The following is a 17,184-nucleotide window of genomic DNA, read 5'->3' as shown; positions in this document are numbered from 1 at the left end:
ATCAGGTCAAGGGAGGTGATCCTACCCCTCTGTTCTGTACTGCTGAGACCTCACCTGGGGTACTGCATGCAGATACGGAGTCCTCAGTACAGGAGAGACCTGGACCTGTTGGAGCGTGTCCAGAGGAGAGCCACAAAAACAATTAAAGGGATGCAACACCTCCCTGCAAGGACAGGCTGAGAGAGCTGGGGCTGTTCAGCCAGGAGAAGAGAAGGCTGGGAGGTGACCTGATTGCAGCCTGTCAGTGTACTTACAAGAAGGAAGGGGACAGACTTTTTAGCAGGGTCTGCTGTGATAGGACAAGGGGAAATAGTTTCAAACTAAAGGAGGGTAGATTTAGATTAGATACAAGGAAAAAGCTTTTTACAGTTAGAGTGGTGAGGCACTGGCACAGGTTGCCCGGAGAGTTGCTGGATACTCCATCCCTGGAGACATTCAAGGCCAGGCTGGACCAGGCTCTGAGCAACCTGATCTAGCTGTGGATGTCCGTGCTCATTGCAGGGGGGTTGGACTAGATGACCTTTAAAGGTCCCTTCCAACTCTTAAGATTCTATGGTTGACAAAGTGTATTATGTTCCTTGAAATATTTGAATGCAGTCTACATATAAGCATGAATTATGTTTCTCTTGTATTCTGTGAATGAATGTTTGCAAGTAACAGCAAAGCAGGATGTGTTTATGGACATTGGATTTTTTTTGAGAATACAGAGGGCTTGTTTTCATAGCTTATTTTAAAGACTACCTGTCTGCTGTGGAGCTATTGAGCTGGTTTTTAGACATATCTTAGATTAAAACCAAAAATTTGCAGAGTAGGGTTAAAAATAATTCATAGGATTTTGTGTGCTTCATGCAGATCAGGCTGGATCAGTTTACAGAACGAGATTAAAATCTCTTAGTGGTTCAGGGGTGTGTTCCCCTTTTAAGTTTGTTTATTAGTGGAAATGAGTACAATATGGTGTGGCTTTATGGCTATCAGTCAGAAGTCAGAGGGCTTTTCTCCTTGCTTGGGGTTGCTCTGCACATGGAACCCAGCAGGTGCAGGCCCTGCCCACTGATTCCGGCAGACCGTGTTGTGCTCTGGTTCAGCATTCCCACAAGAGATGAAAAATAATTGAGGTGTAAGAGATCACTCGCTCATAGGTGGAAGTGCAGTGAAGGAGACATTAAAGTTGGCTGAAGTTCTCGTTTGGTGTTTTTTGATTACTAAAAAGCTGAAACTATGCTGAGAAAGTATTAATTCTAACAGTTTACTTGCTGCATACTACCCTTGATCTAGTTAATTCAGAAAGAACACAGCTGCAGCACACTCTCCTAATGGTGTGCCCAGACTTGCCTACTTGCCTGTACCTGGGAGCTTTGCGGCCAGGCCCGGCCTGCTCCGGGTGCTCGCTGAGCTGTCTAACCCAGCTTATCACATGTGGGTGGGCCAGTTGCTGCGCAGAAAACAGCACTTGAACAGGCTGGGGTTGGGGGGGGAGTCAGTCGAGGTGCTTTTCTTGGCTGTGATAGCCCCGTTTTTGCTCAGATGTTACAAAGTGGCTGAAACACTTCGGATTTGTTTCTACAAAGGTTTAGGATGCACTGAGTTGATCCTGCCGCAGTTCTTCCCTGTCCCCTGTGCCTCAGGCAGCTGCTGTGGGTCAGGGTCAGGACTTGCTGCTCTGTCACCTCTGGGCCAGGAGCAGGGAGGTGGCTCGGGGCACGCAGCGGTAGGGTACAGGCCTGCCCTTCCTTGGCTCAGCACTGATGGGTGCTGACATGGCCCCACAGACCTGAGGAGCAGCAGTCCGAGGTAGCCCATTTAGAAACATTGCCTCTCATTCTTCCAAAGAAGCGGTTAGCAGCTGGATGGATTCCAAAGTGACACAATTAATCACAAGTTTTCAAATTAAGTGTAATTACAAGATGCTGGAAATAAAAAATAAATGTATTATAGTTGAAATCAATGACATTTGGTTTTGACTAGGTGATATTAGTTGGATGAAATTGCCATTTGGATGGTGCTTAAGGAAAATATTCAAAGAAGCAAGAGACATTGAAAGGAACAAGATTTATTCCACCTTTCTGCAATAATGCTATTAAAGCTGACCCTGTCTGAATGGCAGGTTTTATTTTCTTTTAAAGGAAATGACTGGGATGTCATTCCAAAACAGAGCTATTATTTCTTATAAGATTTGTCAAAAACTGCAGCGTGGCTTAATTTATTTGTTATTTTGTTACAAGCAAAATAATGAACTTCATTTCTGTTACCTTCCTTGTGTTAGGTTATGGACTAACACCTCCTTAAAATTTTTTAAAACCCATTTCCTAGAAGTCTTCATGATAACCTTCTTGTAACATACCGATACTGAAAAGGAATATGTTCAGTGGGGTCTGCTCCCCAGTGAAATAAGCAAGGAAATCTTAAAGTATGTTTCAGGGAAAATACAGAAAGTGTCTTAATTTTTAGTATTAATGAAACCTTTCCTATCTAGTTATTCTTTCTTTTAGCTTTCCTTTAGGAGCACCTGCCAAGCGCACTCCACAGAGTTCAGTTGAGATATTCCAGTGTTGTCAAAAGGAATCATTTCTGAGTGATGAAAAATTGAGTCTTTTTTCATGTAGTCTGTTCTTACGATATTAACAGCATAAAACTACACATCTTTCAAATAGCTAAATAATCTAGAATTTATAGAGTTAAGCTAAAGTATTTCTCTTATGTTGTGTTGCAACATGCGTATCCGGTCCTAGAAATGTTTTCCAAAAAAATCTTCTAGATGGAGAATAAACAGTGCTAAATATGGTAATAACATTAAGCTACAAAATTCCTTACAATTGTGTCAGTGTGCCTTGGAAACTTCACACGTACTGAAGCAGAGCAATATTTATATCCATGAAAATACATTCTTTTGCCAGATATGCCTGCTTTTGATTTGCACTGAATCCATCTAGATTTGCACGTTGTCAGCGGGGGTTTTCTAGAGTTATGAAATGCAAAACTGTTAAACAAAAATATTAATCATATAAGTCCTGTGTTTTAAAGGAGATGTTGTAGGGATACTTGAGGTGCTGTTATTCTTTCTCTGAACTAGCAGTGATCTGTTAAGATTCCATTGCATTGCTTTTTAAGGAATAGATACATGATCTGATGCAGAAAGCTTATCACTGTTCAGTCTGTTTTTCACTTCAAGTGATAAATAGGCTAAAAAATGCATATATGTTTAATCAGAGGAGCATCACTCCAAATGTTTTGTGCTGTTTTTTTCTCATGGTGCTTGTAACCTGTTGTACTTGGTCTGGCTGCAATGCAGCTGACTTTCTTCATAGCAATCAGTATGGTGTTGTGTTTCTCCTATGAATGAAGGTTGAGAAAGTTGGGCTTGTTCAGAAAAAAAGCTTCTGGGAGAACTTATTGCAGTATTTCAATATATAAAGGGTGTTTACAAGAAAGACAGAGAAGGACTTTTTTGCCATGGCCTGTAGTGACAGGATAAGGGGCTACCATCTTAAAACGAAAGAGGGTAGATTTAGACTGGAAAAAAAGAAGACTTCAGACCACTCTGAAGGTACTGGGGCACTGGCAGAGGCTGCCCAGAGAAGTTGTGGATGTCCCATCCCTAGAGGTCTTCAAGGCCAGGTTGGGTGGGGCTTTGGGTAACCCGATCCTAGAGAAAGATGTCTCTTGCACTAGATGGTCTTTAAGGGTCCCTTCCTTCCAATCCAAACCAGTAATTGCACAGTATCTGAGCCTTTTCTCCTCTATCTTCACTTCCACCACAGTGGGCATGAAATGGGGAGTGGACATGGGTGGGACGTTCCTTATCATACAATGTCCTTCTCAGTGATAAAACTGGAGTAGCAGAAAAGGAACTGTGGGGGTTTGTGTTGTCCTCCAGAGCAGGCTTGGCGCTTGTCTGCATGTCATGAGTGATTGCCTTTGCATTGCTTGGGGTTTTTTCCCCCCCTCCATTTTGACTTCATTTACTAAACTATCTTCATCTTGCCCCATTTTGTCCTTATCTTGCTGTGGGGGCAGTGAGTGAGTAACAGGGTACTTAGCTGCTGGCTGGGTCACCCCACCACACCTGGCTTTGCTCAAGTTCCGTGGAGCTGTTTTGTTTGTTTGTTCATTTGTTTTCAAAGGTTTAATGAAAAATTTCAAAACTGCCACTCAAAAAAAAAAAAAAAAAGCAGGTCAGTACCTTCTCCTGAATTCTTAAGGGTACTAAGCAGCTACTTGCTTTAGTGATGAGAATTTTCCAAATGTTTTGCTTAAGGATTCAGGCTATATGCCCCCTGAATTTTTATCTGAAATTTGATAATTTTGAGGCAAACAAGTTGCTGTTTCACAGGAATACAGTTTTAGAAAAGATCAGAAAGTTCTTTACAGTGAACTCGTATTTGCTGCTTAAATTACCCTGGTCAGAGGAGAAGATATTGCACAGTGATTAAATCAGACAGGCTACTATAAAATGTTAATCTAAGAAAGTTATGAACTACAACATTTTATGATAAGGAGATACACCCTAGATTCTTAATGCAGATTGTATTTTGAGACAGTCTTGTCCATGATTCCCTGGGGGCAGTGAAGTTAGTGAGTTCTCAGCACCACAAAGCTACAAAATATGTGCTCTGCAATTTATTATGACCTCTTAAGTGCTTTGGAAAGCACTCTGTTGTTATTTCTACTTTTTCCACGTTGTGAAATCTATAAATCAGTGTCTGCTTTGCTCTATGCCTTTTAGTACAGGTAATGCTCCGGAAGATGATGCTCTAAATAGATATTCCCGAACGGAGAGGACAACTTACAGCAGATACAGCAGGGATGCAAACTCTTCTGGGAGTTCTGTACCAAGTAATGCTTTGGAAAAGAGGATTGAGGAACTTGAAAGGGTAAGCACCAACTAATGTCTGCATGGTATGCATCTGAAATAAAGTACCTTTGAAACCCTGTGGGGAAATCAGTCATGAGTTAATATAGAAATGATGATTGATGCATGAAGTGCAGCAGCTTTTGTCTACAAACACATGTAAAGAAGCAAGAAGACAGAAAGAATGTGAGCTTCCTAATCATCATAAATGTTTAGTTTTCATTTGGCGTGGAAGTGCAAAATAGTTGAGGTAAAGATAATACAGTCAGAGTGCCGGCTGTGCTGTGTGTATTTGTCAGATGTACCTTGTGACGCACGAACGTAGGGCAAATAACCTTTGGGGAGAAGAGGTCACCAGCTGTTCCAAAAATAAGCAAGCCTCTGTCTGATTTACTTCGTGTTGTGGATTTTATCACGTACTGAAGTGTGATAAAATTTAATTGTTACCTAGTTGTTAATTGCATTTTTATGCACCTAAAAGTAAATTTCAAGGTTTTCTTTATTTCAGACATTTTTAGTACACGCATTTTTGAGAAAACATAATGAAGTTAAAGCTGTATTTTTCACTTAAAACTTTTTTTTTTGCTAAGTGTGTCTTCTGTGTAATCTATTATGAGCTTCTGTTTCTTCTTCTGAAGTGGATTGTTATGAGTAACTAGCCAAATTTTTTTGAATTGGTGTGAATGAAGTTGTCATGGCCTGCCCTACAGAAGTTGACTGAGTAAATGCAATTTGAATAAGCTTTTAGGGTTTTTTAAAACTATTTACTTTTTTTCTTTTTTATTAAACTTAGGGAAGCCAGATTTGGGTGAAATATGCTGTAATCTTCCAAATTCAAATCACCTTTCTTCTAAAATAATTCAATTACAAATAACAGAAAATAGAGGAAGATTTAAGGATTTCTTTTTAGAGTCCCAAACTCAGATTTGGTGAATTTCTAATGGACGTTTTCATTTTTCTTTTATTCAAGCCCATATATCTTATGAGGTCTTAATTCCCATGTTAAATGTAGTCTAAAACAAAAATGAAAGGAAAAAAATATGTAAAATTTGGAAACTGAGACTTTACATTAACGTATTTGTCTCTTAGGCCCCTGTCCAATTTTGGATTCATGCATATGTTAGATATTAATTAACCATCTCTGGAATAGGAATTATCACAGAGATTTGATGTGGGTAAAATATTTTCTTAGATGTAATTCATTAGCTCCTTGCAGTGTAAAGGCTTGAAGACTTTTGGGTTTGACTTGCTGTAGAAGTGGAGTTACGGGTATACGTGTGGTTTGTGTGTGTGTAGTGAGGGCGTGGTATTTTAATGGTAATAACTTAAGACTGTCTTTAAAACAATTACATTTGACACCAGTGCATATTCTGTTTTTAGGATCTTGCAAAGGAGAGACAGGAAAATGTAAGATTAATGAAGATGACACAGGACAAAGAGGAAGTAATTGGAAAACTGAAGGAAGAAATTGATTTATTAAACAGAGTAAGCACATATTTTCTTACATGGTGCTTTATAAAGAGGGGATAAAAGCCTCTGCATTCTCAGTGCTTTTCTTCAGGTACTCATAACCACTTGGCAAAGTTGCAAGAGAATTAAGTGTTTGTTGAGTTTTTTTGTTCATTTTTGTATTTGTGTAACTTTTCAAGAAACATGTAAATATGTTATATTTTCCAGGTGGCTTCTGTTTGTCATCATTAACTTGCAGAACTTTTTAATTGTTGAGATACTTAATATTCTTGTTCCTGTTTTTTTTTCCTTGCTGTGGTTTGTTAATTTGTACAATGAGATTACAAAAGCATGTGTTCTTTACTGCCTCTTCCTTTCAAATTCAGTATGTAGCACAACAGGAACTAAAGAAGTTCAGGGTTCAACAGTTTTCTGAGTAAACTGTTCCAAGACTTGTGTCAGAAAAAGCAATGATAGCTTTAATTTATTTATAGTCAGTTCTAATTTACTAATAAGGTAATGTTATTAGTAGGTAATCTTAGGCAGATTTGGGAGTGTGTAACTATTACTATTCTGACCCACATTATCATACTTTTTATTGTTGATCCCAAATTAAAGGCATAACAAGACAAGGGCAGGAGAGTTGGGTTATCAGCTCATGTAAGGTGTAGAGGCATGAGAAGAGGTTAGGAGAACAAGGCTTGCTTAGGAGTGGGTCAGAGGAAGAAATCTTAAAGTTAGAGTAAAATACCAATTTTAACAAGTCCTAGTTTAATGCACAAACTGGGAACTCTTTCCTAGAATAGATTAGTGATCTTGTCTCACGTGTCTTGATTGACGTGCAGAGCCTGGATGGTCTTGGGAAATATGCTTCTACTATTTATGCTCTACCTTTATGAGGAGATACAGATCTTCCCATAAAAATTAAACAAAATGGCCTTGGTGAATCCAGCAGTAAAGGGAGGCAGTAACTTTGTGTGCATTGTGGTAGACTTTGATTTTGTGGTATTCATTTGTAACAATGGTGATCAACATACACAAAAGACAGCAAACTAATCTACAGGACTAAAGCAGCTGTCTATTGTTTTTTTTTATATATATGAAGAAAGTTGGGATGTATAGGATTAATGAAGTATTGTCTGTTTTGGAGAGATTTGTGATTTAATTGAGGAATTGGTTGTTGTGCCATTGTTACATCTGACAAGGAATCTCTCACATCTAAACTGACCGCTTCAGTATTAGTCAAGGAATCTGTTCACTCTTATTTAATGGGTGGCAAAGCTATTTAAGACTGCTGGTCATGTGTGATTTCCTGTCTCAGAGATCAGAAAGTAAAAAACACGGAAGTACCCAAATCACTGCAAGCTTGTGTTTTAAGACCACGACAGTTTCTAAGGCCTACTTGCCCATAACTTCTTTTTTTGTACTGTATTTGGAGGATGATGTCCTACATCTATAAAGTATCTGGTTAGAAACCATCTTTGAACATTTGTAGTAAAGTCAAGTAGGCCTTGTGTACTGCCTGCATTTAAGTATGATGGCAATTTTTGCTTGTTGTGTGAAAAAAAAAATCAATATATAGTAATTACAAAAACCTCTTTACTACAGAATGACTAAAACTGCACTATTTGATGAGAGATGTATGCATGGTACCCTCTATGTAGTCTCCATTAAATACGGGAGAGAATATATATTTTTTTCCCCATTGGGGCAGCATTTATCATAGCTATAACATTATGTATTAGCTTTGTTACAGTGCAGCTATTAATATTTGATTCCCACGGGTTTTTCTTAACATTAGAATAGCTGCCTTTTGACTTTCTGACCATCTTACTAATTTGTCTTACAAAAATTGAAGCCAGCGTGTGTCAAGTGATAGTTCCATTAAAGCAGATACAATTTCACTTTCTTTTTTAATAGCCGTTGGATTTTTCAGTGCTTTTATATTAGCTATCCATGTGAATTTAGAAAAGGGGAAGCTTTAGAACAGTAAGAAAAGTTACAGAAGCATTACATCATTCCCGTGATGGAAGGGCATGAAAGTTAACGTGGCAGTCGTATTTGCCTAAGGCTTATGTTTGCAACTGTGATCATGAGAGTCAGCACTTAAACATCCATCTGTTCTTCATAGAACGTTGCTCTGTAGGCCTGGCACCAGGATCACATGCTTTACGTGGAGGATAAGAGAAGTCCTGATGACTTAGTGAGCTTATGCAGTGATCTTTTTAAAAGGTTTTGCTTGTAGAGAACCTCAACAGAGGTCTTGAAATTTGACCGTCCATGCATTCATGGTATTGCTCCATCTTTCCCGTTAATCAAAAAATGCTGTTATATCATGTTAGATTGCAGTGACGTGGAAAGAATTTCAAGTCAGAGAGCCTAATGCCATTTTATTGCCTAGCTTCCTGACTTCTCAGCCCTCATATTTAGAGAAATGCTCTTTCGAAAAGTTTTGGTCGGTTTGTGACCACAGATGCATCCTTCATTGGCAGAGGCCTTGTGGTACACTTGAAAAGCTATTTTTCTAAGAATCCTGAAAACTTGTTGGCAGACTTTTTTTCTCATTTGAAGTAAATACATTTCTTTAATGTGAAAATACGATTTTACCAAGAACAGTCAGTACAACGATGCTTAAAGAATGTTAGCTGCATTTGTATTGAGAAACGGAAAAGTCTTTCTGCCGTAAATAACATCTTTTCATTCCAGTAGATTAACTACTCAAGGGTGTCTGCCACCTTTTTTATGAGAAAGGGGTAATAGCTTCATAAGCACCTCAAGGGAAAGGCATCTCAAAATACTTAAATATTTGTATGCTAAGTTCAGCTATCAATTATTTTACACTTAATCATTTCTGGTCTTACTGTCACTGTAGTTAAACGTGTATTTGGATATAGTCTGTCACGGAGAATTCACAGTCCAGTTAGTGTCAATGCTGTGCAGTTACTGGTTCCTTTTGTAGTCCAGGCTCTCCTACTATTGCATCTTATTTACTAATAAGTGTAAATTAGCATTGCAGTTATTAATTTTGAATAAGAAGCCTTAAATTATAGAGCAGCATAAACCACTTTCTTCTCTCAGTCCACTATTTCCTTAGATATTTAAACTGATTTAGTTATTTTTCCTGGATCATATTCAAGAACTTCTTTATTTTATCATCATAAAATTTCACAAGCTATTTATATTCTATTTTGAGTAAATAACAGGTATTTTTATACAGAAGGCTGCTAGGTAAGCTTTAATTGAGCTACATCATGGGTCTGTTAAAAGCATGACCAAACAATATTACATTGACTGAACTAAAAAATACAATTTTATTGAAAATAGTATTTTCCTTCCATCTGAATATTTATCTGCACGAGAAAACAAATAGTGTTTTCTAAAATTACATAGTTATCTGTATTTACAGTATCTGTTCATTGGAAGTTTCGCATGTGTAGATGTTTAACACGTGCATGTGTTACGCTCAGAGCAGACAAATGCTTTTCCAGGAAGTCATTCCTGTGTGACACAGTATTACCTCTGTTAATACAAAGAAGAATTTCTAGTAGTGATTTTCAATTCCACACTACAAAAACAAAAGATTAATTGCAAAGGTATTGGATTTGGGCTTGGCAAATTGATGAGGCTTTTAAAAATCACAAAACTGATTAATGCAGAGTCTCTAGAACACACTTCCGGAGTGATCCCACTGAAAAAAAGACAAGAAAATAGGTTCCTTATGTTAAACAGCACTTAACAACTTCAAGGAACAAGAGAAGCAAATCTTTATTACTGTTTTATTTTTAATCTAGCCTAACAACACCAGGGATTTGCAGACAAATCAGAGGGCTTCTAATATCTGAGCAGAGTCCTGGTTTTTCCTTCTTTTGCCTGCCTTTCGTTTTGCTTCTCAGAGTGCTGCCCCTGATGTCATAGTTTCCTCATGGTTTTTTTGTTCTCATTCTGTTTCTTCCATGTTGTCTGTACAGTAAAATTATTTTTACTGAACTAATGCTTACAGCAACAGCCAACCTCATTGCTTTCTCAATTTAAAGACCTGGGAGAATTTGGTAGGAAATCAAGCACTGAAATTGGAAACTAGTTAAATACAGTAGGTGGTGGAAGAGGGATGGACATTTGTGGTAGGAGCTATCTATTTTAAGGACACATTTTTAGTACATAGCTTTTCTTTCAGTAGGAGCTTACGTAGAAGTTATATTATACCTTCTAATTTTTATTTTTTTTCAAAGAAAAAAAAATAGGCAGGTGGTTCTTGTCTTGGAATAAAAAACCCCACAAAGATGCTTACCTTAAAATACACAAACTGTCTTTATTGCAGTGATAACCAGTGATGTGTACATATGCATGCGGGATATACAAGCTAATAAGCAGGGGTTGCAGCTAATGTATAAACTCCATGCCAGTAGAGTAATCACACCCATCCTATTTTGAATTCTTGTTGCGTTAATTCCTGCTATAACTTCAGTTTTGCTCATAATGTTCCCATTTCAAAGTACTTGTTGTGTGAACATAATTCTAATGTTTTTTTAGTTATGGTAACTTGGAAAAATGACAGGTTTAACAGATTGAATTACAGTGACAATAACTCATCCCAACTCCAACTTCTTGATTTTAGAGCTAAGGTGTTAAATTCCTGCTGCTAATTGTGAGTTTGTATTTATGTCCTCAGAAATGTTTCTCTTTTTCCTTTCACAGGACCTAGATGATATAGAAGATGAAAATGAACAATTGAAGCAAGAAAATAAAACCCTCTTAAAAGTTGTTGGACAGCTGACAAGGTAGAAGATTCACGCCTCAATGAGGAAAGATTTAAAAACTACTGATTGAACGTTAAGGTCAATATAGTAATACTTCCTGTGTTGCAGTATGTTATAATAACTGTCTTTATATTTATTTTAGGAAACCAGATGAATGTTTATTTTCATAGTACTTTCTTCTTGCAATGAATGGCATCAAAACTGGGGTATATCTTCAGCTTTCATTTCACAGAAGAATGATCGAAATTTTTGTCATACTACAAAATTCTAAATTCAAAAATTTGGGGTTTTTCTATCTTCAGATCACATCTGGATATACCAGGGTAGTTAAAAGCTCATGGCACCAAGATCACTTTCGGTCCGTGTAGGTGTACATTTTTGAAACGAATGAAAGCAATACAAATAAGCTTTGTTTACACAGATCCAAAATATATTTTTGTGAAATATTTCCTGTTTTCTTTCAGCAGCTGTAAAGTGGATGCCTTATTCCTGATGTATAACATTTTGCAGATTGATTACTTGCTCTAAAAGCTCTTGTAATGTTGAGGGGTTTTTTACTGTATCTGAAAGAATGACAATAATAGAGTAGTAGCGATATTTTTCTGTATAGCAGTATTTTGTCAGGAGGGGGAGTTTTTATTAATAAAATAAATCACCTGTGGTATCAGCATTAATGAGTTCTTAGAATCACATTGAAGTCGTGCAGTTTATTTTAAAGCTTTTGCTTTAGCAGTGAAATGCAATTTTACTATCAAGCAGTAAATTTGTTTGCTGTGTTGAGAATACAAACAAAGCCTGGAGCTTTCATTTTCAGAAAGACACTTCTGCAACGCGTTTCTATTTAAAGCTGTTATTTTAAGAGTTGTAGTGATCATAACCAATGTGAGTTTTTTAATGTTTCCATTTTTAAGCTGGGTCAGAATTTTTGTACGTACACAATAAAGTAGAGAGGAATACAAGTGGTTCACACCCTTTTGAAACGTCAAATGGTTTTATAAAAAACCTTTTACTCTTGATTTTAAACTAACAAGGTATTTAAGAAGTGCCTGTTTAAATGTTACAATCCACTTATGACTGCGTACCAATTCTTCTATAATGTGATAGTAGAGAAAATTTTCATTTTATATAAAACACAGATTTAATTAAGTGTCCTTCTTAAAACCCTTTTAAAGCTGAAATTTGATGTACTTTATTTTATCTTAATACATCTATTTCATTCTTAATCAGAAGAAATATATACTTCATTTGAGTCAGAAGACCTGAAAGAAAAGCATTTCAAAGAGTCCAGGCTTTTTCTTGCCAGTTTTGAGGTTTGGTGCATGCATGTAGCTTTTGTTATGTTAAAACTTAAAGGCAACTTTAATACGTATCAGATTTGCCAATTACTTCCATACAATATGTTTAATGACTGTAAGAGATTCTTGAACTTCAAATTCAGGATTTATTATTATGCGTCGGATTGTTTTGACTACAGGATGTTACGTATGTGTATTCTAACGAGCAAGAACTTTTCAGAGCTTTAAAGTATTTTTCAAGAAGTATTTTTCACGATATTCCAGGTTGCCTTGAAGTTTTTCTTCATAATGGAAGAGATATCCCATGGGGCATCATTATCTCAAGTTTTTAAATGGAATGGAGGGGGGAGGTGTATTGCCCCTCTAAACTATGACATTGGGCAGTGAATATTTGTCTTAATATGAGTCACACAGTAAGAAGAAGTCCCTTCATTTATCACTTTCATAAAGTTAATGGAAAGTCATAAAATCATTTGAGTTGTATGCTTTCTGAATAAATACGCAACTTTCTCTGGAAGAGTATTTCATTTCCTTCTGCGTGTGCTGAGTAGGAAATATACAGACAGATCTAAGATGTGGGACGTCAAACTTACTGAAACATCTTTGAGGTCTTAATTCAGGAACATAGGTACTAAGTTGTAAATTAGATATTTCATAAACTGTATTTCACATACATTTTAAACCAAAGAACAGTGACGACAAAGAATATAAACAAGAATTGTTTGTCGTCATATTTACCTCTTCTTGGTTTGCGTGTGTATTGAATAAAACTTAGCAGCAGAAACCCCAAAGTTAGAATTTCTTTTTTAACCTGGACACAGAGTTGTGATGGTATTACTTAGCAGAAAACCTACGATACTGCACCTTGAATGGGCAAGGGAAGTTTCCAAGTATTTGAAAATAGTCCTTTGGGCAGAAAGTGTGAACAATGGAACTGCTGGGAACTCACACCTAAGGTTACTTCAGGACGTTACTGTTTGATTTGTATACAGATGTTCTGTATACAAATATAAAAAGCTTCATAGTACTAAAAATACCCACAAATTGTGTCTTCAATCGTAACTTTTATGCTGACCTTTGTGAAGAATCGATAGCTTTTTGAAAGGCCTTTTTCAATAATAATTTGTTACTACTTACGTTATCAGTCTCTTGGGAGAAGTTTCGTAGACTCTAGGAAGAATGATTTATTATTTAGAATGTTATTAATCACCTAGTCATTGCTTGCCATAATAGTTTTATTTCAGTAGGGTGTCCTTATAATCAAGCTCAATCATACACTAAGTTTTTATCCTAGGTGATTCAAATATGTTAAATGAGCTACTTTGCCAGCAATTCAGGAACGAGTGTCCCCACGCTCTCCAAATCAACACCTCAGTTGTTCTCAGCAGATGCACTGCTGCAAGCGGGAAGCCACCTCGTGTGGGTAGGCTGTATGATTCCGGGATCCCACCTAGGCTAAATTAACATACCTAGGCTAAATTAACATACCTAGGCTGAATTAGAGCTTTTTTTTCAAGGGTGCATTGCTATGCAATATTAACTGTATGGATGACTCTCCTGGAGATTTCTGAAATTTCCTATCTTCTGATTTGTACCAGACTTGCCTGGGTCTAGCATCTGTGTTTCTAGGTACATGAATCATCTAGGAAATTTAAACAGAAAAAAAATCCCTGTTGACTAAAACACATGACAGAAAATGCTTTAATAACAAACAGCACACAATGCCTGCTTTAAAAATGCAAAACTGTACTCTTTTTATGGTCACGTCCTGTTGTATAGAAGACAGGCACTGTGAGTGCTGAAGGTTAAAATTCTGCAAAAATATTTTTATTGTTGATTATACACACTAATGTTTGTGGGATTTGTTCTTCAGAAGTAGAAAATTAAACATTTGTAAATGTTGTTGATTTTTTATAAGGAAATTCAACATTGTGCATTTTTTCATTTTAAAATAAGTGGCCATGTTTAAGTTCAGTGTTACTTGCTATATATATTAACCAGAGGAGTACAATATTTGCAAATGAGTGTTTTTTTCTGTCTTAGAAGCAAAAATTTTGTGTTAATTACCCAACTTGTATTGACACATTCTGAGATTAATATACTTCTCTTGGCTCTGAATTTGGAAGACAGACTGAAAAAAGAGGGTTACAAGAAACCAATGAGGGAATTCCGAGGTAGGAAGTATAACCTAATGATTTGGTTTTTTATTATTCAGCTGTACTGAGAATTAGCTGTGGAAGGACTTGTGATTGGCGCAAGCACTACAAAGAGAGACAGGGATGTAAGTACATTGGAAAACAAATGATTAATCTGCATCACAGTTTTTTTCTGTGTGTCTGGTAACCTTACCACTTGGAAACTTGCTACTGTAAGACCAGAAAGAGTACTGGAGATCAAATTACTTTTTAACCCTTTGCTAGGAGGGCAGAGTTACATTGACTCCAGCTATTTTATATTTTTTCTGTAAGTTTTTTGTGTCTATTTCCAGCTTGAATTTGAACAAATCAGTATTAGTAGCCAAGAGGAGAGGTAATAATTGGGAAAGAAACAGACTATACATTCATATGACTGGTCAGTATTTCTTGAGTTTAAACCCTTTATGAAGGTGTCTGTTCAGTTTGTCCATTTTCATCAGTATTAATGATCATAAACATCTGTCAGTTTTAGTAACAACCACTTTAATTAGAGAAGCAGCCATTGCAAGCCATGACTTACACACGTACAATAACATAAATTTGTGCTACTTCCTTAGTTCTGAGACAAAGGAGCTAAGACTGTGTTTAAAAAATCTGTTAAGCAAGAAAATGAATTCTACATCTTGTCACATAATTTGATACGGATCCTCTCTGCTAAAAGTTCACAACAGATCTGTTCCAAGTCAATCAATCCAGTTTCAGTGCCTCCATATGGAGTGTTTCTACTTGTGTTATTAAGCATTTCTGTGTCATATGTCCAGGATATAAAGGACTTTGTTAATTATTTTACATACCATTCCCAATCTTCCAGGTATGGTGACTTACTGTATAATTCTCCATCTACCATTTTTCCTTGTACTGCAGCAGGTGTACATTACACTGTTAATTTAATCCTTTTGTTTTTATTTCTGGATTTGTGGTGTGACTTTTCTTGTTCAAGGTTCTGGCTAGTTGTAATTTTCCTGTTCTGAAAAAAATTGTGATAGTTGACTTTTCCTCTGAAAATAATCTCCTAATGCAGAGTCTTTTTTATAAATATCCTTTTTATGCATTTAAGAAGTTGAAGCACCACTGAATAACTGAATACCCATTTTAGTTTTGAACACTGACTAGTTGTAATATTATCTGTGGTATCAGATGAAATTTGATGTTGAGATTTACTATTGCAGGTAAAAGATATGCATTTAATCTAACAATAAAGACTGTGTGCCTTTGTCCAAATAAAAGAAAATTCTTTTTAATCCTGGCTATTTGTTGTTGTTTACAGGAGAATTAGTGTTGTCTGACTGAAATTCTAACTGGATTTGTCATCAATACCGAGAAGTTCCCAAACTGAGAATTTTTTTTAACATTCACATGTAATTATTAAAGTGTGCACGTCTGCGCACAGGAGAGAAATCTGTGTATTTTTGCTGTATTAATTTTCTACTCTCACTCTGCCTTCAGGAATGTAGCGAGTGCATCCTGCAGTCAATTGGATGGACCTGATTTTCTCCCATGCTTCAGAAGCTGAGTTCAGTTTATCCCAGGAAAAGTTTATGATGCTACTTCTGTAGAAACAAAGTGAATTGATTTCACAATAGATTTAATTTCTATTTGAATACATGTTCACATCACAGGCAGAATCATTCAAGACAACCTCCTTCTCATTCCTTGCTATGGAAGGGTACTAGGTGACTAGTAAACACTGAGTAGATTAAAAATATATATATATCACAGTTTATTCTTAAAGTTTATAATGTTGCCTGACCAAAAAAAAACAACCCACAACTAGAAGCATGAATACTGCAAGAAACTATGCATCCAACACTGGGATTACTTTCTGAATAAGACATTATGAGCATTAGCACAGTTAGTTTCATAATATGTTGAACCAATTTTAAAATGTGGTTCAAGATCGTTACTCCCATGATCTGCATTCTTTGTGAAAACCTGCTAGTTTGGCTTTAAAATACAGAAGTGTGTCCTTCCTCAGTTTTTGTCTTGGGCATTTTAGGTTCTTCAGTCTTGTTGGGAAATGTTACATCCAAGTACACAAGTTTGTGTTCTTTTCTTCAGTCGCTGGACGTGTCATACAGTATCTACCTTTGTACCAGTTGGTATGCTTTTCTTTGGATGTTTTAATTTTTTTCTTACAGCCCATCTTTTCATTTCCCTTTTGCCATTTTGGTATCTTGTTTTTCCCTTTTTCTGCTGGAAAATTTAAGAGGTATCTGTTAAATGTAACAAAGTCCATAAATTGCCCACAGCGTCCATTTTGCTGGATTTTTTCTTCTCCTAGGCAGAGCCAAACGCTTGTATAACAACATTTCCTCATTTGGTGAATAATCCTGCTTTGAAACCTAGTGCTGCAGGTAGTTGCTTTGGGATGCCAAGAGCTCACTGAGGATTGAGTATCTGTATAGATAGGAGAAAATTCATTATTCTAATTATACCATAAAAAGTTCTATTAAAAATAAAACAGAAACCTTGGAGGAGCATCATATGTAAGAGTGATGATGGCATATGGAAAGCAGTTGGGCAGAAATCAACAAGAGGGATATTCTGATGTAAACCTAATACTCTCAAACAGTGGTAGTTCTGTATGGAGGTCTAGTGTTTCTTTCACCTGCACTGACATGTTTGAAGCAGAGAGCTTC

The 17,184-nt window shown here is 36.6% G+C and overlaps 1 protein-coding gene across 1 annotated transcript in view; it reads left to right on the top strand.

Moving 5' to 3' along the window:
* PAWR (pro-apoptotic WT1 regulator) overlaps nt 1-15,786 on the top strand; it is a gene marked incomplete at its 5' end in the record, with an annotated part of 77,370 nt that extends 61,584 nt beyond the window's left edge. The window contains 3 exon segments of the mRNA XM_021385244.1: nt 4,724-4,871; nt 6,230-6,334; nt 10,994-15,786. Coding sequence (XP_021240919.1) covers nt 4,724-4,871; nt 6,230-6,334; nt 10,994-11,080 — 340 coding nt within the window.

Source organism: Numida meleagris, chromosome 1 (assembly GCF_002078875.1).
Source record: "Numida meleagris isolate 19003 breed g44 Domestic line chromosome 1, NumMel1.0, whole genome shotgun sequence".
Classification (NCBI taxonomy): Eukaryota; Metazoa; Chordata; class Aves; order Galliformes; family Numididae; genus Numida; species Numida meleagris.
Note: the sequence above shows the minus strand (reverse complement) of the source record. Positions and strands in the feature narration are given on the sequence as shown.